The following is a 26283-nucleotide window of genomic DNA, read 5'->3' as shown; positions in this document are numbered from 1 at the left end:
TATTCATGTTTCATATGGTTAGGTTCATGTTTCACATGGTTAGGTTCATGTTTCATATGGTTTTGTTCATGTTTCATATGGTTTTGTTCATGTTTCATATGGTTCTATTCATGTTTCATATGGTTTTGTTCATGTTTCATATGGTTTTGTTCATGTTTCATATGGTTTTGTTCATGTTTCATATGGTTCTATTCATGTTTCATATGGTTTTGTTCATGTTTCACATGGTTTTGTTCATGTTTCACATGGTTAGGTTCATGTTTCACATGGTTAGGTTCATGTTTCATATGGTTAGGTTCATGTTTCATATGGTTTTGTTCATGTTTCATATGGTTCTGTTCATGTTTCATATGGTTCTGTTCATGTTTCACATGGTTTTGTTCATGTTTCACATGGTTAGGTTCATGTTTCACATGGTTAGGTTCATGTTTCATATGGTTTTGTTCATGTTTCATATGGTTTTGTTCATGTTTCATATGGTTCTGTTCATGTTTCACATGGTTTTGTTCATGTTTCACATGGTTAGGTTCATGTTTCACATGGTTAGGTTCATGTTTCATATGGTTTTGTTCATGTTTCATATGGTTTTGTTCATGTTTCATATGGTTTTGTTCATGTTTCATATGGTTTTGTTCATGTTTCACATGGTTAGGTTCATGTTTCACATGGTTAGGTTCATGTTTCATATGGTTTTGTTCATGTTTCATATGGTTCTATTCATGTTTCATATGGTTCTATTCATGTTTCATATGGTTTTGTTCATGTTTCATATGGTTTTGTTCATGTTTCACATGGTTTTGTTCATGTTTCATATGGTTCTATTCATGTTTCATATGGTTTTGTTCATGTTTCATATGGTTTTGTTCATGTTTCACATGGTTAGGTTCATGTTTCATATGGTTTTGTTCATGTTTCATATGGTTTTGTTCATGTTTCATATGGTTTTGTTCATGTTTCATATGGTTTTGTTCATGTTTCATATGGTTCTGTTCATGTTTCACATGGTTTTGTTCATGTTTCACATGGTTAGGTTCATGTTTCACATGGTTAGGTTCATGTTTCATATGGTTTTGTTCATGTTTCATATGGTTCTATTCATGTTTCATATGGTTCTATTCATGTTTCATATGGTTTTGTTCATGTTTCATATGGTTTTGTTCATGTTTCACATGGTTTTGTTCATGTTTCATATGGTTCTGTTCATGTTTCACATGGTTTTGTTCATGTTTCACATGGTTTTGTTCATGTTTCATATGGTTTTGTTCATGTTTCATATGGTTCTATTCATGTTTCATATGGTTCTATTCATGTTTCATATGGTTCTATTCATGTTTCATATGGTTTTGTTCATGTTTCATATGGTTTTGTTCATGTTTCATATGGTTCTGTTCATGTTTCACATGGTTTTGTTCATGTTTCACATGGTTTTGTTCATGTTTCATATGGTTAGGTTCATGTTTCATATGGTTCTGTTCATGTTTCACATGGTTTTGTTCATGTTTCACATGGTTTTGTTCATGTTTCATATGGTTTTGTTCATGTTTCATATGGTTCTATTCATGTTTCATATGGTTCTATTCATGTTTCATATGGTTCTATTCATGTTTCATATGGTTTTGTTCATGTTTCATATGGTTTTGTTCATGTTTCACATGGTTTTGTTCATGTTTCATATGGTTCTGTTCATGTTTCACATGGTTTTGTTCATGTTTCACATGGTTTTGTTCATGTTTCATATGGTTTTGTTCATGTTTCATATGGTTTTGTTCATGTTTCACATGGTTAGGTTCATGTTTCACATGGTTCTATTCATGTTTCATATGGTTTTGTTCATGTTTCACATGGTTTTGTTCATGTTTCACATGGTTTTGTTCATGTTTCACATGGTTTTGTTCATGTTTCATATGGTTCTGTTCATGTTTCACATGGTTTTGTTCATGTTTCACATGGTTTTGTTCATGTTTCATATGGTTCTGTTCATGTTTCATATGGTTTTGTTCATGTTTCATATGGTTCTATTCATGTTTCATATGGTTCTATTCATGTTTCATATGGTTCTATTCATGTTTCATATGGTTTTGTTCATGTTTCATATGGTTTTGTTCATGTTTCACATGGTTTTGTTCATGTTTCATATGGTTCTGTTCATGTTTCACATGGTTTTGTTCATGTTTCACATGGTTTTGTTCATGTTTCATATGGTTTTGTTCATGTTTCATATGGTTTTGTTTATGTTTCACATGGTTAGGTTCATGTTTCACATGGTTCTATTCATGTTTCATATGGTTTTGTTCATGTTTCACATGGTTTTGTTCATGTTTCACATGGTTTTGTTCATGTTTCATATGGTTTTGTTCATGTTTCACATGGTTCTATTCATGTTTCATATGGTTTTGTTCATGTTTCACATGGTTTTGTTCATGTTTCACATGGTTAGGTTCATGTTTCATATGGTTCTATTCATGTTTCACATGGTTTTGTTCATGTTTCATATGGTTAGGTTCATGTTTCATATGGTTCTATTCATGTTTCATATGGTTTTGTTCATGTTTCACATGGTTTTGTTCATGTTTCATATGGTTCTATTCATGTTTCATATGGTTTTGTTCATGTTTCATATGGTTTTGTTCATGTTTCATATGGTTCTGTTCATGTTTCATATGGTTTTGTTCATGTTTCACATGGTTAGGTTCATGTTTCACATGGTTAGGTTCATGTTTCATATGGTTCTATTCATGTTTCACATGGTTTTGTTCATATTTCATATGGTTCTATTCATGTTTCACATGGTTAGGTTCATGTTTCATATGGTTCTATTTATATTCCCAGAACGTTCCCTTCATTCTGCAACTCTTTCACTAATCACTACTGACAGAGCACATAACCTGTAAAGGACACACTCACTCTAACCAACCATGCCAAAACTTCTCCTCACCCTCTCCTCCTCTTCCTCCTCCTCCTCCTTTACCCATCTCTCATTCTCCTCTTGCCTTGGTGCCTCTCCTCTTTTCACCTCTATCCTATCACTCCTCTCCTCTCCTCTCCTCTCCTCTCCTCTCCTCTCCTCTTCTCTCCTCTCCTCTCCTCTCCTCTCAGTACCTAATACAATATATGTCCTATTAGGCTTAAGCTAATAGCACTCTAAGCCATTTTGTTATGATAACAAAGTCACAGCTAGATTTAGTAAAGTAACTGTATTGTTGGTTAAGGGTTAAGGGCTTGTAAGTTAGCGTTTCACGGTACACCTGTCGTATGTGACAAATAAAATGTGATTTGATTTGATTTGACATTCCACGAAACCTCTATACAATAGCTGTGACACCTACTGAATCAACCAACACTATCCTTCATGCAACCTAAGGTAAGACCCATTTTCCTAGGACAGGAAGTACCTTATAGAACATGGGCTGTTTGTGAGCAACCTACATTCAAGTTATGTTATGCTAATCTAACACTGTCCGCCACAATGTAACAATGTAGTAACAGATGAGAGATGACTTTAAGTGTCAGATACGTCTTCTCTAGTACACACTCTCTAGTACACACTCTCTAGTACACACTCTCTAGTACACACTTTCTAGTACACACTCTCTAGTACACACTCTCTAGTACACACTCTCTAGTACACACTCTCTAGTACACACTCTTTAGTACACACTCTCTAGTACACACTCTCTAGTACACACTCTTTAGTACACACTCTCTACTACACAGTCTTTAGTACAAACTCTTTAGTACACACTCTTTAGTACACACTCTCTAGTACACACTCTTTAGTACACACTCTTTAGTACACACTCTTTAGTACACACTCTTTAGTACACACTCCTTAGTACACACTCCTTAGTACACACTCTGTAGTACACACTCTTTAAAAGCTCATTCTTTGCTTACAAAAACAGTTTGTTTTTCAAGGTGCAATGTGAGAGCACACAGTAGTAGGTGTCTGCTAAACTGGATCATATCCAGCGTCACTTCTTAATTAACCAGTTAATGTAGTCAGTCGTCTGTCTGTCCGTCCGTCCGTCCGTCTGTCTCTCCCCCTGTCTGTCTGTCTGTCTGTCCCTCCCTCCCTGCATATGCAGCCTAATTCAAATTACCTAGCAACTAAACTGCCAAATTACATCTGCCTGCCGCCCCCTAACAACCAACAACCCAACATCATAGTCATTATTTTTCAGGCAGGGAGCGCAGAGTAAGAGAAAACAACACTGGTGTCGTTCTGGAGGAAAATATTAAAGATGCTATTCAATCAAACACCAACACCAGGTGGAAGTGGATATAGGACGAAAACAACTGTGAAATGAGCGATTCTCCAAGGAAGTTGTATGTAGGGAGGCAATTTGTTAGTCGGATAGAATCTCAAGGACAAGAACAAAATATATTAATCTACCCCCCCCAAAAAAAAATAATTTCATTGTTGGACTTTCCATCAACAGGTTTTGGATTGATCAGGGTCCAACCTGTCCCCACCACACTGGCCCTCTAGGACTCCAACCACCCAGTCTGTCCCCACCAAACTGGCCCTCTAGGACTCCAACCACCAAGTCTGTCTCCACCACACTGGCCCTCTAGGACTCCAACCACCCAGTCTGTCTCCACCACACTGGCCCTCTAGGACTCCAACCACCAAGTCTGTCTCCACCACACTGGCCCTCTAGGACTCCAACCACCCAGTCTGTCCCCACCACACTGGCCCTCTAGGACTCCAACCACCCAGTCTGTCTCCACCACACTGGCCCTCTAGGACTCCAACCAACCAACCCGTCTCCACCAAACTGGCCCTCTAGGACTCCAACCACCCTGGCCCTCTAGGACTCCAACCACCCAGTCTGTCTCCACCACACTGGCCCTCTAGGACTCCAACCACCCAGTCTGTCTCCACCACACTGGCCCTCTAGGACTCCAACCACCCAGTCTGTCTCCACCACACTGGCCCTCTAGGACTCCAACCACCCTGGCCCTCTAGGACTCCAACCACCCAGTCTGTCTCCACCACACTGGCCCTCTAGGACTCCAACCACCCAGTCTGTCTCCACCACACTGGCCCTCTAGGACTCCAACCACCCAGTCTGTCTCCACCACACTGGCCCTCTAGGACTCCAACCACCCAGTCTGTCTCCACCACACTGGCCCTCTAGGACTCCAACCACCCAGTCTGTCTCCACCACACTGGCCCTCTAGGACTCCAACCACCCAGTCTGTCTCCACCACACTTGCCCTCTAGGACTCCAACCACCCAGTCTGTCTCCACCACACTGGCCCTCTAGGACTCCAACCACCCAGTCTGTCTCCACCACACTGGCTCTCTAGGACTCCAACCACCCAGTCTGTCTCTGTCTGGTTGAACTATATGGCTCGGTCCAACCTGTCGCCACCACACTGGCCCTCTAGGACTCCAACCACCCAGTCTGTCTCTCTGGTTGAACTATATGGCTCGGTCCAACCTGTCTCCACCACACTGGCCCTCTAGGACTCCAACCACCCAGTCTGTCTCCACCACACTGGCTCTCTAGGACTCCAACCACCCAATCTGTCTCTCTGGTTGAACTATATGGCTCGGTCCAACCTGTCTCCTCCACACTGGCCCTCTAGGACTCCAACCACCCAGTCTGTCTCTATCTGGTTGAACTATATGGTTCGGTCCAACCTGTCTCCACCACACTGGCACTCTAGGACTCCAACCACCCAGTCTGTCTCTGTCTGGTTGAACTATATGGCTCGGTCCAACCTGTCTCCACCACACTGGCCCTCTAGGACTCCAACCACCCAGTCTGTCTCTGTCTGGTTGAACTATATGGCTCGGTCCAACCTGTCTCCTCCACACTGGCCCTCTAGGACTCCAACCACCCAGTCTGTCTCTATCTGGTTGAACTATATGGTTCGGTCCAACCTGTCTCCACCACACTGGCACTCTAGGACTCCAACCACCCAGTCTGTCTCTATCTGGTTGAACTATATCGCTCGTTCCAACCTGTCTCCACCATACTGGCCCTCTAGGACTCCAACCACCCAATCTGTCTCTGTCTGGTTGAACTATATGGCTCGGTCCAACCTGTCTCCACCACACTGGCCCTCTAGGACTCCAACCACCCAATCTGTCTCTATCTGGTTGAACTATATGGCTCGGTCCAACCTGTCTCCACCACACTGGCCCTCTAGGACTCCAACCACCCAGTCTGTCTCTGCCTGGTTGAACTATATGGCTCGGTCCCAAATTGTACCCTATTCCACACACCTTGTGCATTACTTTTGATTAGGCTCTGAGAAAAAGACAGTGTACTATGTAGGAAATAGGGACACAGGTTATTTATCTCAGTGGTTATGCAAATATAGGCAGAGAGGATATATTCTCCTCAATAAAATATGCATCCAAGCAAGACTGTACGGGGAGTAATATCCAGAACAGCAACAGAGCAGAGAGTTTGATGTTGAGATGAAACGAATGCCTTTTGTTGTTGTACATCTCTCTCTTCCCCCCTCCCTCTCTTTTTTCTTTATTTCTCCTCCCTACACAGGGGTATTTAGTTGTGTTTGTCTCTCTCTTTCTTTCTCTCTCTCTCTCTCTCCTTGTCTCTCTCTCTCTTTCTTTGTCTCTCTCTCTCTCTCCTTGTCTCTCTTTGTCTCTCTCTCTCTCCTTGTCTCTCTTTGTCTCTCTCTCTCTCTCTCTCTCCTTGTCTCTCCTTGTCTCTCTCTCTCTCCTTGTCTCTCTCTCTCTCCTTGTCTCTCCTTGTCTCTCTCTCTCTCTCTTTCTTTGTCTCTCTCTCCTTGTCTCTCTTCGTCTCTCTCTCTCTCCTTGTCTCTCTCTCTCTCCTTGTCTCTCTTTGTCTCTCTCTCTCTCTCTCTCTCTCTCTCTCTCTCTCTCTCCTTGTCTCTCCTTGTCTCTCTCTCTCTCCTTGTCTCTCTTTGTCTCTCTCTCTCCTTGTCTCTCTTTGTCTCTCTCTCTCTCTCTCTCCTTGTCTCTCTTTGTCTCTCTCGCTCTCCTTGTCTCTCTTTGTCTCTCTCTCTCTCCTTGTCTCTCTTTGTCTCTCTCTCTCTCTCCTTGTCTCTCTTTGTCTCTCTCTCTCTCGCGCACTCAATCTATATATCTCTCCCTCCAAAAGGTTAGAAATACTGTTGGTGTAAGTGTTTCTACACTTGGTCCTGAATCTCTGGATTTCAGTCATGACCTACTTCCTCCCGGCACAAACATTATATTGCCTTACCCAGAAACTTCCAAATACAGGTTTTGGTTGAATAAAGGCTAATCACAAATCACTGTACAACCAATTAAAGCTGTAGCTGGGTCATTAGTCAATAGGCGTGTCACTTGTGAGCAGTAGGCGTGTCACTTGTAACTTAACAATATAATGTCATTAAGAAATAATTACAATATAACCACTAAAGAATATGGTTTAATTAATAAATAACGTCAGGAAGAGTCTGCTGAGTCCTTGGGGCAGATACGCTCATCATGCATTCATTACTGTTCTGTAATAATTACCAGCTAGTCTCTGAGTCTCCTCTCTCCAGACACAAGGAGAGGCCCTTGACAATAGAAGTGGAACAGAAATAAATCAAGGTATAAAACAGCACGCTCTCTTTTCAGACAAACACACAAACAACACCTCACACCTGTCTTGTCAAATGGCTGCCCTCCTCACACAAGCTTCTTCTTCTTCTTCTTGTTCAACTTCTTCTTGTTCTACTTCTTCTACTTGTTCTTCTAACTCTTCTTCTTATATTACTTATTCTTGTTCTTCTTCTTCTTCTTCTTCTTCTTCTTGTTCTTCTTCTTCTACTTCTTCTTCTTCTTGTTCTTCTTCTACTACTTCTTGTTCTTGTTCTTCTTCTTCTACTTCTTCTTCTTCTTGTTCTTCTTCTACTACTTCTTGTTCTTGTTCTTCTTCTTCTTCTTCTTCTTGTTCAACTTCTTCTTGTTCTACTTCTTCTACTTGTTCTTCTAACTCTTCTTCTTATATTACTTATTCTTGTTCTTGTTCTTCTTCTTCTTCTTCTTCTTGTTCTTCTTCTTCTACTTCTTCTTCTTCTTGTTCTTCTTCTACTACTTCTTGTTCTTGTTCTTCTTCTTCTACTTCTTCTTCTTCTTGTTCTTCTTCTACTACTTCTTGTTCTTGTTCTTCTACTTCTTCTACTTATTCTTCTTCTTGTTATTCTTCTACTTCTTCTTCTTCTTGTTCTTCTTGTTCTTGTTCTTCTTCTACTTCTTCTACTTCTTCTTCTTCTTGTTCTTGTTGTTGTTGTTGTTCTTCTTGTTCTTCTTCTTCTAACTCTTCTTCTTATTTTACTTCTTCTTGTTCTTGTTCTTCTTCTACTTCTTCTTCTTCTTGTTCTTCTTGTTCTTCTACTTGTTCTTGTTCTTGTTCTTCTTGTTCTTCTTCTACTTCTTCTACTTCTTCTTCTACTTCTACTTCTACTTCTACTTCTTTGCCCACATATCCCTACTGTTCCCTCCCTCCCTCCCTCCCTCCCTCCCTCCCTCCCTCCCTCCCTCCCTCCCTCCCTCCCTCCCTCCCTCCCTCCCTCCCTCCCTCCCTCCCTCCCTCCCTCCGTCCCTCCCTCCCTCCCTCCCTCCCTCCCTCCCTCCCTCCCTCCCTCCCTCCCTCCCTCCCTCCCTCCCTCCCTCTCTCCCTCTCTCCCTCCCTCCCTCCCTCCCTCCCTCCCTCCCTCCCTCCCTCACTACCTTCCAGCAAGACAATGACAGCTTCCTAATTAAATGAGATTAAAGCCAGTAGTACAATTACATGAGAGAGAGGAGAGGAGAACCAAAATACACACAGGCTTTTTCTATATTAGGTGAGGGCAGGCACTGATAAAATAAAATGTGTGCGTGTGTGTGCTTGAGACAGCTAGAGAGCACTTGTGTGATTCTCCAACATGTGTGTGCGTATGGGAGAATTTGTGAATGTGTGTGTGTGCTTGTGTGTGTGTACATGCATGAGTGTGTGTGAGAGAAAGAGAAAGAGAGCGAGAGAGAGAGAGTGAGGGAGAGAGGCCCACAAAATGAGGTGGAAACTGAGCTGCACTTCCTAACCTCCTGCCCAATGTATGACCATATTAGAGAGACACATTTCCCTCAGATTACACAGATCCACAAAGAATTTGAAAACAAATCCAATTTTGATAAACTCCCATATCTACTGGGTGAAATTCCACAGTGTGCCATCACAGCAGCAAGATGTGTGACCTGTTGCCACAAGAAAAGGGCAACCAGTGAAGAACAAACACCATTGTAAATACAACCTATATTTATGTTTATTTATTTTCCCTTGTGTACTTGAACCATTTGTACATTGTTACAACACTGTATATATATATATATATATGTATGTATGATATGACATTTGTAATGTCTTTATTGTTTTGAAACTTCTGTATGTGTAATGTTTACTGTTCATTTTTATTGTTTATTTCACTTTTGTATAATATCTACCTCACTTGCTTTGGCAATGTTAACACATGTTTCCCATGCCAATAAAGCCTCTTGAATTGAATTGAATTGAGAGACCGTGTGTCACAGCCTCTCCCACTACTACTCACACAGCCTCTCCCACTACTATTCACACAGCCTCTCCCACTACTACTCACACAGCCTCTCCCACTACTACTCACACAGCCTCTCCCACTACTATTCACACAGCCTCTCCCACTACTATTCACACAGCCTCTCCCACTACTACTCACACAGCCTCTCCCACTACTACTCACACAGCCTCTCCCACTACTACTCACACAGCCTCTCCCACTACTACTCACACAGCCTCTCCCACTACTACTCACACAGCCTCTCCCACTACTACTCACACAGCCTCTCCCACTACTACTCACACAGCCTCTCCCACTACTACTCACACAGCCTCTCCCACTACTACTCACACAGCCTCTCCCACTACTACTCACACAGCCTCTCCCACTACTACTCACACAGCCTCTCCCACTACTATTCACACAGCCTCTCCCACTACTACTCACACAGCCTCTCCCACTACTATTCACACAGCCTCTCCCACTACTACTCACACAGCCTCTCCCACTACTACTCACACAGCTTCTCCCACTACTACTCACACAGCCTCTCCCACTACTACTCACACAGCCTCTCCCACTACTATTCACACAGCCTCTCCCACTACTACTCACACAGCCTCTCCCACTACTACTCACACAGCCTCTCCCACTACTATTCACACAGCCTCTCCCACTACTACTCACACAGCCTCTCCCACTACTACTCACACAGCCTCTCCCACTACTACTCACACAGCCTCTCCCACTACTATTCACACAGCCTCTCCCACTACTATTCACACAGCCTCTCCCACTACTACTCACACAGCCTCTCCCACTACTACTCACACAGCCTCTCCCACTACTACTCACACAGCCTCTCCCACTACTACTCACACAGCCTCTCCCACTACTATTCACACAGCCTCTCCCACTACTACTCACACAGCCTCTCCCACTACTACTCACACAGCCTCTCCCACTACTACTCACACAGCCTCTCCCACTACTACTCACACAGCCTCTCCCACTACTATTCAGACCTCTTGACATCTATGACCAGTGGGGGGGGTGTTGTACAAAACAAAGTCATCAGCGATTGGACCGTCTATAACCATTCAGCGTATCAAAGCTAATGGCAAATTTTCAAAGTACCACGTGTGTCCCGACTCTGGCCCAACCCATTGGTTTCAGAACCAATCAGACTCATTGTGAAGAAGAAAGTGACATCCGTGGGCGTGGCATAGCGTCTGGGCGGAGCCAGGTGATACCTGCACCATACAGCATTCTGTGTGTTAGATGATCCTGCCATGCCGTCGCCCTACGGGTGGCAAATACACCCACACACAGCCCAGACAGTTGGATATCAGCTCAAAGCTCATTAATCCTCAACAACATGATCTACAGTACAGATCTTCCTTCTAGATGCCTGCAGCTCCCTCCATGATCAGTCCATGTCTGCTGTAATAAAGCACCCTGTGTACCGGCCGTAAGGGTAAACAGGCAGTGTTGTGCTTTAATCATGGAGTAAACAGACACAGTCCCACGACCACCACTTTCACCCCTGTGACGCACTTCTATCCCCTCTGTCAGGTCCATCACACTCCAACACAATAAACACACCCCTCCTACTCACTTCCTTCATTTATCATCCTCTTCAGCCCCTCATTCAGACTCCTCAGCCCCTCATTCAGACTCTTCAGCCCCTCATTCATCCTCTTCAGCTCCTCATTTATCCTCTTCAGCCCCTCATTTATCCTCTTCAGCCACTCATTCATCCTCTTCAGCCCCTCATTCAGACTCCTCAGCCCCTCATTCATCCTCTTCAGCCCCTCATTCATCCTCTTCAGCCCCTCATTCATCCTCTTCAGCCACTCATTCATCCTCTTCAGCCCCTCATTCATCCTCCTCATCCACTCATTCATCCTCTTCAGCCACTCATTCATCCTCTTCAGCCACTCATTCATCCTCTTCAGCCTCTCATTCATCCTCTTCAGCCACTCATTCATCCTCTTCAGCCACTCATTCATCCTCTTCAGCCACTCATTCATCCTCTTCAGCCCCTCATTCAGACTCCTCAGCCCCTCATTCATTTTCTTCAGCCCCTCATTCAGACTCCTCAGCCCCTCATTCATCCTCTTCAGCCACTCATTCATCCTCTTCAGCCCCTCATTCATCCTCCTCATCCACTCATTCATCCTCTTCAGCCACTCATTCATCCTCTTCAGCCACTCATTCATCCTCTTCAGCCCCTCATTCATCCTCTTCAGCCACTCATTCATCCTCTTCAGCCACTCATTCATCCTCTTCAGCCACTCATTCATCTTCTTCAGCCCCTCATTCCGACTCCTCAGCCCCTCATTCAGACTCCTCAGCCCCTCATTCAGACTCCTCAGCCCCTCATTCATCCTCTTCAGCCCCTCATTCAGACTCCTCAGCACCTCATTCATCATCTTCAGCCCCTCATTCAGACTCCTCAGCCCCTCATTCATCCTCTTCAGCCCCTCATTCATCATCTTCAGCCCCTCATTCATCCTCTTCAGCCCCTCATTCATCTTCTTCAGCCCCTCATTCCGACTCCTCAGCCCCTCATTCAGACTCCTCAGCCCCTCATTCAGACTCCTCAGCCCCTCATTCATCCTCTTCAGCAGAGTGGCATTGACTAAAATACAGTAGAATAGAATACAGTATATATATATGAGATGACTAAAGCAGTATGTAAACACTATGAAAGTGACAAGTGTTCCATTATTAAAGTGGCCAGTGATTCCAAGTCTTATGTAAATAGGGCAGCAGCCTCTAAGGTGCAGGGTTGAGTAACCGGGTGGAAGTGGGCTAGTGATGGCTATTTAACAGTCTGATGGCCTTGAGATAGAAGCTGTTCTTCAGTCTCTATGTCCCAGCTTTGATGCACCGGTACTGACCTCACCTTCTGGATGGTAGCAGGGTGAACAGGCAGTGGCTCGGGTGGTTGATGTCTTTGATTATCTTTTTGGCCTTCCTGTGACATCGGGTGCTGTAGGTGTCCCGGAAGGCCTCCTGAGGAGGCGTTGTTGCACCTTCTTCATCACACTGTCTGTGTGGGTGAACCATTTCAGATCGTCAGTGATGTGTATGGCAGGAAACTTGAAGCTTGTCACCTTCTCCACTGTAGTCCCGTCGATGTGGATAGTGGCGTGCTCCCTCTGCTGTTTCCTGAAGTGCACGATAAGCTCCTTCATTTTGTTGACGTTGAGTGAGAGGCTATTTTCTGTGCACCACTCTCCCAGGGCCCTCACCTCCTCCTTGTAAGCTGTCTCGTCATTGTTGGTAATCAGGCCTACTACTGTTGTGTCATCTGCAAAATTGATGACTGAGTTGGAGGCATGCGTGGCCACGCAGTTGTGGGTGAACAGGGAGTACAGGAGAGGGCTGAGAACGCACCCTTGTGGCGCTCCTGTGTTGAGGATAGGATAAAGTAGACGTGTTGTTTCCTACCTTCACCACCTGGGGGCGGCCCGTCAGGAAGTCCAGGACCCAGTTGCACAGGGCAGTTCAGACCCAAGGCTCGAGCTTAATGACGAGCTTGGAGGGTACTATGATGTTGAATGCTGAGCTATAGTCAATGAACAGCATTCTTACATATGCATGCCTCTTGTCCAGATGAGACAGGGCAGTGTGCAGTGTGGTGGCGATTGCATGGTCTGTGGATCTATTGGGGCAGTAAGCAAATTGAAGTGGGTCTAGGGTGTCAGGTAAGGTAGAGGTGATATGATCCTTAAATAGCCTCTCAAAGTGCTACGGGGTGATAGTCATTTAGTTCACTTACCTTTTGCTTTCTTGGGTACAGGAACAATGGTAGACATCTTGATGCAAATGTCCGTAAACACTCTGCGCATGCTCTATGGACGCGGCTAGGGATTCCGTCTGGGCCGGCAGCCTTGCGAGGGTTAACATACTTAAATATCTTACTCACGTCAGCCACGTTGGTGGCACTGTGTTATCCTCAAAACGGGACGTAATCTCATCTCTCTCCCCTCTTCATCCCGACAACCTAAAACTCATCCCTCTCCTCTTCATCCCCTAAACCTAAAACTCATCCCTCTCCTCTTCATCCCCTAAACCTAAAACTCATCCTTCTCCTCTTCATCCCCGACAACCTAAAACTCATCCCTCTCCTCTTCATCCCCTAAACCTAAAACTCATCCTTCTCCTCTTCATCCCCTACAACGTTAAACTCATCCCTCTCCTCTTCATCCCCTAAACCTAAAACTCATCCTTCTCCTCTTCATCCCCTAAACCTAAAACTCATCCTTCTCATCTTCATCCCCTACAACGTTAAACTCATCCTTCTCCTCTTCATCCCCTACAACCTAAAACTCATCCTTCTCCTCTTCATCCCCTAAACCTAAAACTCATCCTTCTCCTCTTCATCCCCTACAACCTAAAACTCATCCTTCTCCTCTTCATCCCCTAAACCTAAAACTCATCCTTCTCCTCTTCATCCCCTACAACATTAAACTCATCCCTCTCCTCTTCATCCCCTAAACCTAAAACTCATCCTTCTCCTCTTCATCCCCTACAACCTAAAACTCATCCTTCTCCTCTTCATCCCCTAAACCTAAAACTCATCCCTCTCCTCTTCATCCCCTGAACCTAAAACTCATCCTTCTCCTCTTCATCCCCTAAACCTAAAACTCATCCCTCTCCTCTTCATCCCCTAAACCTAAAACTCATCCTTCTCCTCTTCATCCCCGACAACCTAAAACTCATCCTTCTCCTCTTCATCCCCTAAACCTAAAACTCATCCCTCTCCTCTTCATCCCCTAAACCTAAAACTCATCCTTCTCCTCTTCATCCCCTAAACCTAAAACTCATCCCTCTCCTCTTCATCCCCTAAACCTAAAACTCATCCTTCTCCTCTTCATCCCCTAAACCTAAAACTCATCCCTCTCTCCTCTTCATCCCCTAAACCTAAAACTCATCCCTCTCTCCTCTTCATCCCCTACAACCTAAAACTCATCTCTCTCCCCTCTTCATCCCCTAAACCTAAAACTCATACCTCTCCTCTTCATCCCCTACAACGTTAAACTCATCCCTCTCCTCTTCATCCCCTACAACCTAAAACTCATCCCTCTGTCCTCTACACCCCATGGTTGTACACCAGCCGTTTAGCAGCAGAGTAATTGTAGTAATTCTGGTTCAGTGCCTCACCCTGTTCTCAAATGACAATAATTATACATCAGTCGGAACAAGTCCAATTGATTTATTTATCGTTCTTTCTCTCTCCTTCTACTTCCCTTTCCCCTTCTTTTATTTTTAGTAATCTTTTTTTCTCCTTCCTTTTCCTGTGTTTCTCTCCCTCTACTGTCAACATGGTTTCATCAGAACATGTCAGAAATGAGACTTTACTGGAGTAAACCACACACTGCTGTCTTTTTGTTGATAAAGCCCTCTAGTGCAAACCTCCGTCCATACCTTACCTCATTGTTAAATGACAGATATACGAGTCATCAGATCACAGGGATGGTTAACTCTAGAGGTCCCGTTGATCACTACAGAATTAGCTCAAACTGCATTTAGTTGTTGATTTTGCTCTGTATATGAAATGATTGGCAGAGTCCACTGCACCTTGATGCTCTGGTGTCTCCAGGGCAGTTCAGGATGTTAATGGAGGACTTCATTGTTGAGGATTGCACATAGAATATTGGAGGATAGTATGGGAATTCTGGTATTTATATAAAATTTCCCAATTTTTCTGAGAATACATTCCACTCCAGCGCTAGGTGTCCATTCAGAGGGAAGCCCGTTTCTGTTTTACAGTTCTAACTATGTCTTCAGAGAAACATGGTTGCAAATAAAACCCTTTTTGAGATTTTCCCTAGAAGAACCACTTGTTGAAGTACACAGACTGATACAGCTCTCTGTGTAGATTCATAGTGTATCCGAGTTCTGTATTGCAGTTCTATCCGGTTTTTACACCATTGGCAGACTGTGTACACCATTGGCAGACTGTGTACACCATTGTCAGACTGTGTACATCATTGTCAGACTGTGTAAACCATTGGCAGACTGCGTACACCATTGGCAGACTGTGTACACCATTGTCAGACTGTGTACACCATTGGCAGACTGTGTACACCATTGGCAGACTGTGTACACCATTGTCAGACTGTGTACACCATTGGCAGACTGTGTACACCATTGTCACACTGTGTACACCATTGTCAGACTGTGTACACCATTGTCAGACTGTGTACACCTTTGGCAGACGGTGTACACCATTGTCAGACTGTGTACACCATTGGTAGACTGTGTACACCATTGGCAGACTGTGTACACAATTGGCAGACTGTGTACACCATTGGCAGACTGTGTACACCATTGGCAGACTGTGTACACCATTGGCAGACTGTGTACACCATTGGCAGACTGTGTACACCATTGGCAGATTTTTATATACACAAAAAATAAGGTCATTTTTGGTTTTGTACACAGTCATACAATAAGTGGGTAGAAAAGTCCATCTTAGACGAGTTCATGGGGTGTAATTATCTCAGGAGACGATCTGTCTATCTGGTCAAAATCACTCAAAATCACACAGGTGCCCTTCCACCCTGTAACTTGTCATTATGTCCCCAGAGAAACCTACGTTCAAATAAAGCTCCTATTTATTATGTTACTACAGGCAGAAGGAGTTGTTATTGGCCGGATGAGAAATATATGAAATATACCAAATGTTAGGCTGTTATCAAATGAAACACAATACTTTTCTTACAGCTTGTATAATTGATTTGTTTGTTGTTTGATACAGAAACACAAAACAATGATTTAGATTAGTTCAAATCAAGTAGACAAATTCCTGAAAAATGTTCTGAATTTAATAAACCACCTTTGGGCTATGATCTAAACTATGCCTCTGGGGTCACAATGGCCCCAGTCGGTAGCATGAGGGTTAAGTTAACAGAAAGCAAATAGAGGTGATCTGAGATTTCAGCACTATGGACAGCTGTGAAACCAGAGGGGGAATGGGGGTTACCTAGTCAGTTGTACATCTGAATGCATCTTCCTCATTTAACCCGACCCCTCTGAATCAGAGAGATGAATCATAATCGACATCCACAGCACCCAGGGAGCAGTGGGTTAACTGCCTCGTTCAGGGACAGAACCTTTCGGTTACTGGCCCAATGCCCTAACCACTAGGCTACAGAGATCTGGCGTTCAGCACCACAGGACAGAGGCCAACCTGTCAACCGTAATAGTCTCCTTTAGGATAGTGCTTCTCTAACCGCTCCTCGGGGAAAACCCAACCACACGCCATCTATTCCAGAACCAGCACACCCGATTCAAACTTGTGAACTAATCGTCAAGCTACTTTAGGGCCACAAATAAATTGTAAAACAACTGAGAGTCGCTGAGGAGAGGTTTGAGAACCACTTTAGGACAACAGTGGTTAAAAAACAGAGCTGATATCTGAGACTGACTCACCCCAGTGGTTTCTCCAGTCGACTGGCAGGTGACCCCACGATCTCCCCCAGAGTACAGAACACCTGACCCAAGAAGTCCTGAGAGGGTGACAAGGAGGGAGGTGGAAAGAGAGAGAGAGAGAACAGAGAGAGAGTGCGAGAGAGAGAATTAGAGAGTGGGAGAGAGCGGGGGAGAGCAAGAGAGAGAGAGAGAGAGAGAGACAGAGACAGAAAGAGAGACAGGATGGAGGAGGCATAGGGTTACGAAGGGAAGACCCAGGGAGAGGGACAGTCAACATGGATGTAGGGAAACAACAACGTGGGGTGAACATTAGACAAGGTGATGGGATAGTGAAACAAGGGAACGAGGTCATATACAGAGGTTAGCAGAGTGTGTTCCATGTGTTACAACTGTGTGCGTTTTCTGTATATCTAGCTACAATATCGCTACAGCTACAGTGCTGAAGGAGAGGAGAGAGGCAGAGACGTACGTTGACATCAGATGGCTTCCAGAAGGGGAGAGCAGGCAGCAGGGTCAACAACAACAACAACAACAACAACAACAGAACACATCATATACACACAAACACTACAATACCCAGAACACCCAGCACCGCTCAAACTAGGAAGTGTAGCAGGAGATAATACAGGTGAGATGTCATATAAGTACAAATATCAGGGTGGAATAAAATCAATAAAAATCCTACAGTTGGAGATATAAAAACCTTGTTTCAAAAAAAAATCCAAATACATGAAATCATCTGTTAAATGTGTTCTTAGTGTATGAAGACCTCTCTAAATGCCTTTTGTCCCAACAGTCTCCCAAACAACAGAATGTCATTCTCTTATTAGCATTCCAATAGTGACATGATGATTCATACATATGTAGGATCTTAATTTGAGCCAGTTTGCTACAGCAGGAAAATAATCCTGCCGTAAGAACATTTTTGAATTATTATGTGGATTATAATTAATGGCTGTTTTTGTGGCGGTTGATATATTTTTATTTCGGGTCAAATCATGTCTGAATTTTCAAAGTGGAAATGACGAACTTTAGAACTTTAGAAGCCTCAAATACTCAACAAGTTTGCATGTTTGCAATTCTCAGTAATAAAAGAGTGATCCAATTAAGATCCTACATCTGTACATCCCGTTTATCCAATTCAAATGTGGAGACCAGTGGATAAAAACATTTCATGAGAAATGAAGATACATAATAATACTACAACTACTATACTACTACTACTACTACTACTACACATTGTTCATTGGATGCACACGATACAGGCGTACTGACCATACAGGAGGTGTGTCCTACTGTATGGTCATGGAGCCGTTGTATCCACTTCTAGAAACAACAACATTGTATGAACAAACAAACTGTTCATAACATTCTTTTCATACTGTATGGATATATACTGTATATATACAGTACCAGTCACTCATTCAAAGTTTTTGTTTATTTGTATGATTTTCTACATTGTCAAATAATAGTGAAGACGTCAAAACTATGAAATAACACATATGGAATCGTGTAGTAACCAAAAAAAGTGTTAAACAAATAAAAATATATTTCATATTTGAAATTCTTCAAACTAGCAACCCTTTTCCTTGATGACAGCTTTGAACACTCTTGCAATTCTCCATTATGGTCCTGCGACCTCTGCTGTTTCCTGAAGTCCACGATCACCTTCTTTGTTTTTTTTTTACCTTTAGAGAGAGGTTGTTTTCCTGGCACCACACTCCCAGAGCCCTCACCTCCTCCCTGTAGGCCGTCTCGTCATTGTTGGTAATCAAGCCTACTACTGTTGTGTCGTCTGCAAACTTGATGATTGAGTTGGAGGCGTGCTTGGCCACGCAGTCATAGGTGAACAGGGAGTACAGGAGAGGGCTGAGCACGCAACATTATGGGGAGGATCAGCAAAGTGGAGATGTTGTTTCCTACCCTCACCACCTGGGTGCAGCCCGTCAGGAAGTCCAGGTCCCAGTTGCACAGGGCAGGGTCGAGACCCAGGGCCTCAAGCTTAATGATGAGCTGTAGTCAATAAACAACATTCTTACATAGGTATTCCTCTTGTCCAGATGGGATAGGGCAGTATGCAGTGTGATGGCGATTGCATGGTCTGTGGATCTATTGGGGCGGTAAGCAAATTAAATTGGGTCTAGGGTGACAGGTAAGGTAGAGGTGATATGATCCTTAACTAGTCTCTCAAAGCACTTCATGATGACAGAAGTGAGTGCTACGGGGCGATAGTCATTTAGTCCAGTTACCTTTGCTTTCTTGGGTACAGGATCAATGGTGGCCATCTTAAAGCATGTGGGGACAACAGACTGGGTTAGGGAGAGATTGAATATGTCTGTAAACACACCAGCCAGCTGGTCTGCGTTTGCTCTGAGGATGTGGCGTCCTTGCGAGGGTTACAAAGGGGTTCAATGTCTCACTCACGTCGGCTACGGAGAAGTAGAGCCCACAGTCCTTGGTAGCCGGTCGCGTCGGTGGCACTGTGTTATCCTCAAAGCGGGCAAAGAAGGTGTTTAGTTTGTCAGGAATCACGTGGCTGGTTTTCCCTTTGTAGTCCGTGATTGTCTGCATACGACTCCACTTTGCCTCTGTACTGACATTTTTCCCTGGGTGCTGTGGATGTCAATTATCCCTGGTAGGCTGTCATTGTAAATAAGACTTTGTTCTTAACTGACTTGCCTAGTTAAATAAAGATTCATGGAAAATAAATCAAATAAACTCAGTCACCATATCAATATATTCGTCAATATTCCGATTGGTCAGACCAGTGTTGAATAGTCCCTAGCACAAGGACTTCCTGTTTGAGTTTCTGCCTATAAGAAGGGAGGAGCAACATGGTGTCGTGGTCAGATGTACCGAAAGGAGGGCCTTGTAGGCATCTCGGATGTTGGAGTAGCAATGGTCGATTGTTTTAGCAGCGCGTGTCCTACAGTACAGTCAATGTGTTGAAGGAACTTCAAAAGCCATTTCCTAAGATTTGCTTTGTTAAAATCCACAGCTACAATACATGCGGCTTCAGGATATGTGTTTTCCAGTTTGCATAAAGTGAAGTTATTTGAGGGCCGTCATGGTATCGCCTTGAGGGGGAATATACACGGCTGTGACTATAACCGAAGAGAATTCTCTTGGGAGGTAATACGGTCGGCATTTGATTGTGAGATATTCTAGTTTGGGTGAACAAAAAGGACATGAGCTCCTGTATGTTATCACAATAGCACCATGAGTCCTTAATCATGAAACATACACCCCCGCACTTCTTCTTCCCAGAGAGATATTTATTCCTGTCTGTGCGATGAACTGAGAACCCAGCTGGCTGGACTGACTCAGACAGTATATCCCGAGATAGCCATGTATTCTGTGAAACAGAGTATGTTACAATCCCTGATGTCTCTCTGGAAAGAGACCATCGCCCTGAGCTCATCAACTTTTTTATCCAGAGTCGGAACATTAGCGAGTAATATATTCAAGAGCGGTGGGTGGTGTGCTATTAAGTCAGACTAGAAGACCACTCCGAGTACGTCTCCTTCACCGGCGTTGTTTTGGGTCGACCTCTGGAATCAGTTCAATTGCCATTTTAGATGGCACAACTAATAAAACCATGCCACATTCAACAGCCACAACTAATAAAGCTGAGCAAAATTCAACAGGCACAACTAAATCAAACCATGCAGCATTCAACAGGCACAACTAATCAAACCATGCAACGTCACGATCAGACCAAAGACATAAATAAGAAGAGTTTGGCCAATTAGAGAGCAGAAATACATGTTTAATCTCTCTGAATATTGGGTTAATTGTTCATGATGAGTTTGAACTGGTTTCTAACTCTGATGACTCTGTTATATCAGTTAACTTGTATTGCTGACTAATAACTTTGAAAGCCAATGGATTCAGCCAGTTATGTTGATTGTTGTGAGTATTGGCCAATCCCTGTTGATCATTGGCTTTGGGTTTGAGAAGGTGTATCCACTCACGTGTTTGGAGAGGTCTGGGCTTTTAGAGTCCACGTCATACCTGGAGGAGAAACAGACAGATAACACAGGTATGTTTATGTGTGTGAATGTGAGCAATAGAGTGAGAGAAATAGAGAGAGAGAGAGAGAGAGAGACAGAGAGAGAGAGAGAGAGACAGAGAGAGACAGAGACAGAGACAGAGACAGAGACAGAGACACAGAGAGAGACAGAGACAGAGAGAGAGACAGAGACAGAGACAGAGACAGAGAGAGAGACAGAGACAGAGACAGAGACAGAGACAGAGAGAGAGAGAGAGAGAGAGAGAGAGAGAGAGAGAGAGAGAGAGAGAGAGAGACAGAGAGAGAGAGAGAGAGACAGAGACAGAGACAGAGACAGAGACAGAATCCAGAAAAAAAGATGTTAAATTCTACAACCACCTAAAAGGAAGCGATTCCCAAACCTTCCTTAACAAAGCCATCACCTACAGAGTGATGAACCTGAAGACAAGTCCCCTAAGCAAGCTGGTCCTGGGGCTCTGTTCACAAACACAAACAGACCCCACAAAGCCCCAGGACAGCAGCACAATTAGACCCAACCAAATCATGAAAAAACAAAAATATAATTATTTCCAATGTGTCAAGTAATTAACAAACAAACGAACAGAGCAAACTAGAATGCTATTTGGCCCTAAACAGAGTGTACACAGTAGCAGAATACCTGAGTATTTGACAATGTATAGATTCAGTGAGCATAGCCTTGCTATTGAGAAAGGACACCGAAGGCAGACCTGACTCTCAAGAGAAGACAGGCTATGTGCACACTGCCCACAAGATGAGATGGTCACTGAGCTCCACTTCACTGAACATATTAGAGACACATATTTCCCTCAGATTACACAGACCCACAAAGAATTTGAAAACAAATCCAATTTTGATAAACTCCCATATCTACTGGGGGAAATTCCACAGTGTGCCATCACAGCAGCAAGATCTGTGACCTGTTGCCACGAGAAAAGGGCAACCAGTGAAGAACAAACACCATTGTAAATACAACCTATATGTTTATTTACTTTCCCCTTTGTACTTTAACTATTTGATTTGATTTTAGGCAGGCCAGGCAGTCTAGTTGAGAACAAGTTCTCATTTACAACTGCGACCTGGCCAAGATAAAGCAAAGCAGTGCGACACAAACAACAACACAGTTACACATGGAATAAACAAACATACAATCAATAATACAGTAGAAAAAGTCTACACAATATTTACTCATCATTACAACACTGTATATAGACGTAATATAACATTTGTCTTTATTCTTTTGGAACTTTTTTGAGTGTAATGTTTACTGTTCATTTTTTATTGTTCATTTCACTTTTGTTTATTATCTATTTCACTTGCTTTGGCAATGTTAACATATATTTCCCATGCCAATAAAGCCCCTGAAATTGAAATTGAAAATTGAGAGAGAGAGAGCAAGAAAGAGAGAGAGAGAGAGAGAGAGCGGGAAAGAGAGAGAGCGGGAAAGAGAGAGAGAGAGAGAGAGAGAGAGAGAGAGAGAGAGAGAGAAAGAGAGAGAGAGAGAGAGAGAGAGAGAGAGAGAGAGAGAGATTTTACTAGGCCTGTGGTAGATGAAGGTCCTTTCAGATGTATCAGTCCATAAGTAAATGCTAAGGGGGTGGTCCTCCATTTGATCTTGGTAATAGTGGTAAGATAGTGGAGCCCTAATGGAGGCTAGTTGTTATGAGGCTGATCATCTGCATATGAATGTAGACACATCAAGGTGAAGGATATGCACTGATGAGCCCTACGAAGATGAAACACATTTAATGTTAAAAAGGGAGGACTTGGAACGGTCGACTTTGTTCTTTGAAAGGATACACTGTCTTTTTTTTAAAATGGAACCAAACGTTCTATATCTCTATTTATATCTCTACATGTGTGAGAAAGAGCTATCAAAGACCAGCAATTAACCCCAGAGCTAGTCTCATCAGAGAGAGAGAGAGAGAGAAAGACAGAGGGAGACAGGGGGAGAGAGAGGGAGAGTGAGAGAGGGAGAGAGAGAGAGAGAGGGGGAAGTGAGAGATATAAGAGAGAGAGAAACTTCTGTATGTGTAATGTTTACTGTTAATTTTTATTGTTTATTTCATTTTTGTATATTATCTACCTCACTTGCTTTGGCAATGTTAACACATGTTTCCCATGCCAATAAAGCCCCTTGAATTGAATTGAATTGAGATAGAGAGAGAGAGAGAGAGGGAGAGAGAGAGAGAGAGAGAGAGAGAGAGCAGCATTCTTTCATTAGAATGCTATATGCATAGAGCTTTTAGTTGTTACACCAATTTCTATGACTATAAATGACTCATATTTATAAAGTCGCTGGCCCTGTTTATGCACAGCATCACCCTGGATACAGAATCACCATGGATACAGAATCACCCTGGATACAGAATAAACATGGATACAGAATCACCCTGGATACAGAATAAACATGAATACAGAATCATCCTGGATACAGAATAAACATGGATACAGAATAAACATGGATACAGAATAAACATGGATACAGAATCATCCTGGATACAGAATAAACATGGATACAGAATCACCCTGGATACAGAATAAACATGAATACAGAAACATCCTGGATACAGAATAAACATGGATATAGAATCACCATGGAAACAGAATCACCCTGGATACAGAATAAACATGGATACAGAATCACCCTGGATACAGAATAAACATGAATACAGAATCATCCTGGATACAGAATAAACATGGATACAGAATAAACATGGATACAGAATAAACATGGATACAGAATCACCCTGGATACAGAATAAACATGGATACAGAATCATCCTGGATACAGAATAAACATGGATACAGAATAAACACATCTGTCTGATGTTTACTTTCATGACAACACAGACAGACAGACAGACAGACAGACAGACAGACAGACAGACAGACAGACAGACAGACAGACAGACAGACAGACAGACAGACAGACAGAGACAGACTCTGCTCTGCTCACACTTACTGGCCTGAGGCCAAACCATGACCAACAACATTGGACACTCTATGGAACAAAAAGCCTTCACTATATCATCCTGGAATATCCAAGGCCTTAGGTCATCTGCCTTTGGCCTAAAGAGCAGGAACCCGGACTTCACCAAAGAAATCTGTAATACAGACATTGTCATCCTGCAAGAAACCTGGTATAGAGGAGACGGACCCACTGGTTGCCCTCTAGGTTACAGAGAGCTGGTAGTCCCATCCACCAAACTACCAGGTGTGAAACAGGGAAGGGACTCAGGGGGTATGTTAATTTGGTATAGAGCAGACCTAACTCACTCCATTAAATTAATCAAAACAGGAACATTCTACATTTGGCTAGAAATTCAAAAGGAAATTATCCTAACAGAGAAAAATGTCCTCCTGTGTGCTACCTATATCCCCCCACTAGAATACCCATATTTTAATAGGGACAGCTTCTCCATCCTGGAGGGGGAAATCAATCATTTCCAGGCCCAGGGACATGTACTAGTCTGTGGCGACCTAAATGCCAGAACCGGACAAGAACCTGACACCCTCAGCACACAGGGGGACAAACACCTGAGGCATCAAAGCCAAAGGAACTGAGTAACATTAAGAAATGCTATAGATGGAAGGAATGCAGTTTGGAAATCTACCAAAAAACAATAAGGCAACAACAAATTCAATCCCTTTTAGACAATTTCCTGGGTAAAACGTTCCACTGTAATAGTGAAGGTGTAAACTTGGCAGTAGAAAATCTTAACAATATATTTGACCTCTCAGCTTCCCTATCAAATCTAAAAATCTCAAATAGAAAACCCGAAGAAAATTAACAATAATGACAAATGGTTTGATGAAGAATGCAAAAATCTAAGAAAGAAATTGAGAAACCTCTCCAACCAAAAACATAGAGACCCGGAAAACCTGAGTCTACGCCTTTACTATGGTGAATCACTAAAACAATACAGAAATACACTACGGAAAAAGAAGGAACAGCATGTCAGAAATCAGCTCAATGCAATTGAAGAATCCATAGACTCTAACCACTTCTGGGAAAATTGGAAAACACTAAACAAACAACAAGAAGAATTATCTATCCAAAATGGAGATGTATGGGTAAACCACTTCTCCAAACTTTTTGTCTCTATAACAAAGAATAAAGAGCAAAACCATATACATGATCAAATACAGATCTTAGAATCAACTATTAAAGACTACCAGAACCCACTGGATTCTCCAATTACATTGAATGAGTTACAGGACAAAATAAAAACCCTCCAACCCAAAAAGGCCTGTGGTGTTGATGGTATCCTCAATGAAATTATCAAATATACAGACAACAAATTCCAATTGGCCATACTAAAACTCTTTAACATCATCCTTAGCTCTGGCATCTTCCCCAATATTTGGAACCAAGGACTGATCACCCCAATCCACAAAAGTGGAGACAAATTTGACCCCAATAACTACCGTGGAATATGCGTCAACAGTAACCTTGGGAAAATCCTCTGCATTATCATTAACAGCAGACTCGTACATTTCCTCAATGAAAACAATGTACTGAGCAAATGTCAAATTGGCTTTTTACCAAATTATCGTACAACAGACCATGTATTCACCCTGCACACCCTAATTGACAACCAAACAAACCAAAACAAAGGCAAAGTCTTCTCATGCTTTGTTGATTTCAAAAAAGCCTTTGACTCAATTTGGCATGAGGGTCTGCTATACAAACTGATGGAAAGTGGTTTTGGGGGTAAAACATACGACATTATAAAATCAATGTACAGAAACAACAAGTGTGCGGTTAAAATTGGCAAAAAACACACACATTTCTTCACACAGGGTCGTAGGGTGAGACAGGGATGCAGCTTAAGACCCACCCTCTTCAACATATATATCAACGAATTGGCGCGGGCACTAGAAAAGTCTGCAGCACCCGGCCTCACCCTACTAGAATCCGAAGTCAAATGTCTGCTGTTTGCTGATGATCTGGTGCTTCTGTCACCAACCAAGGAGGGCCTACAGCAGTACCTAGATCTTATGCACAGATTCTGTCAGACCTGGGCCCTGACAGTAAATCTCAGTAAGACCAAAAATAATGGTGTTCCAAAAAAGGTCCAGTCACCAGGACCACAAATACAAATTCCATCTAGACACTGTTGCCCTAGAGCACACAAAAAACTATACATACCTTGGCCTAAACATCAGCGCCACAGGTAACTTCCACAAAGCTGTGAACGATCTGAGACAAGGCAAGAAGGGCATTCTATGCCATCAAAAGGAACATAAATTTCAACATACCAATTAGGATCTGG

At 43.0% G+C, this 26283-nt stretch overlaps 1 protein-coding gene across 1 annotated transcript in view; it reads right to left on the bottom strand.

The window, feature by feature from the left end:
• LOC110493280 (copine-5) overlaps positions 1-26283 on the bottom strand; it is a 353683-nt gene that overhangs the window by 234671 nt on the left and 92729 nt on the right. The window contains exons 6-7 of the mRNA XM_036950811.2: positions 20949-20988; positions 16975-17051 (exon numbers count right to left, since the gene is read on the bottom strand). Coding sequence (XP_036806706.1) covers positions 16975-17051; positions 20949-20988 — 117 coding nt within the window. The remainder of the gene's footprint in view (positions 1-16974; positions 17052-20948; positions 20989-26283) is intronic.

This window comes from Oncorhynchus mykiss, chromosome 17, assembly GCF_057628025.1.
Source record: "Oncorhynchus mykiss isolate SJ-2025 chromosome 17, ASM5762802v1, whole genome shotgun sequence".
NCBI lineage: Eukaryota > Metazoa > Chordata > Actinopteri > Salmoniformes > Salmonidae > Oncorhynchus > Oncorhynchus mykiss.
Note: the sequence above shows the minus strand (reverse complement) of the source record. Positions and strands in the feature narration are given on the sequence as shown.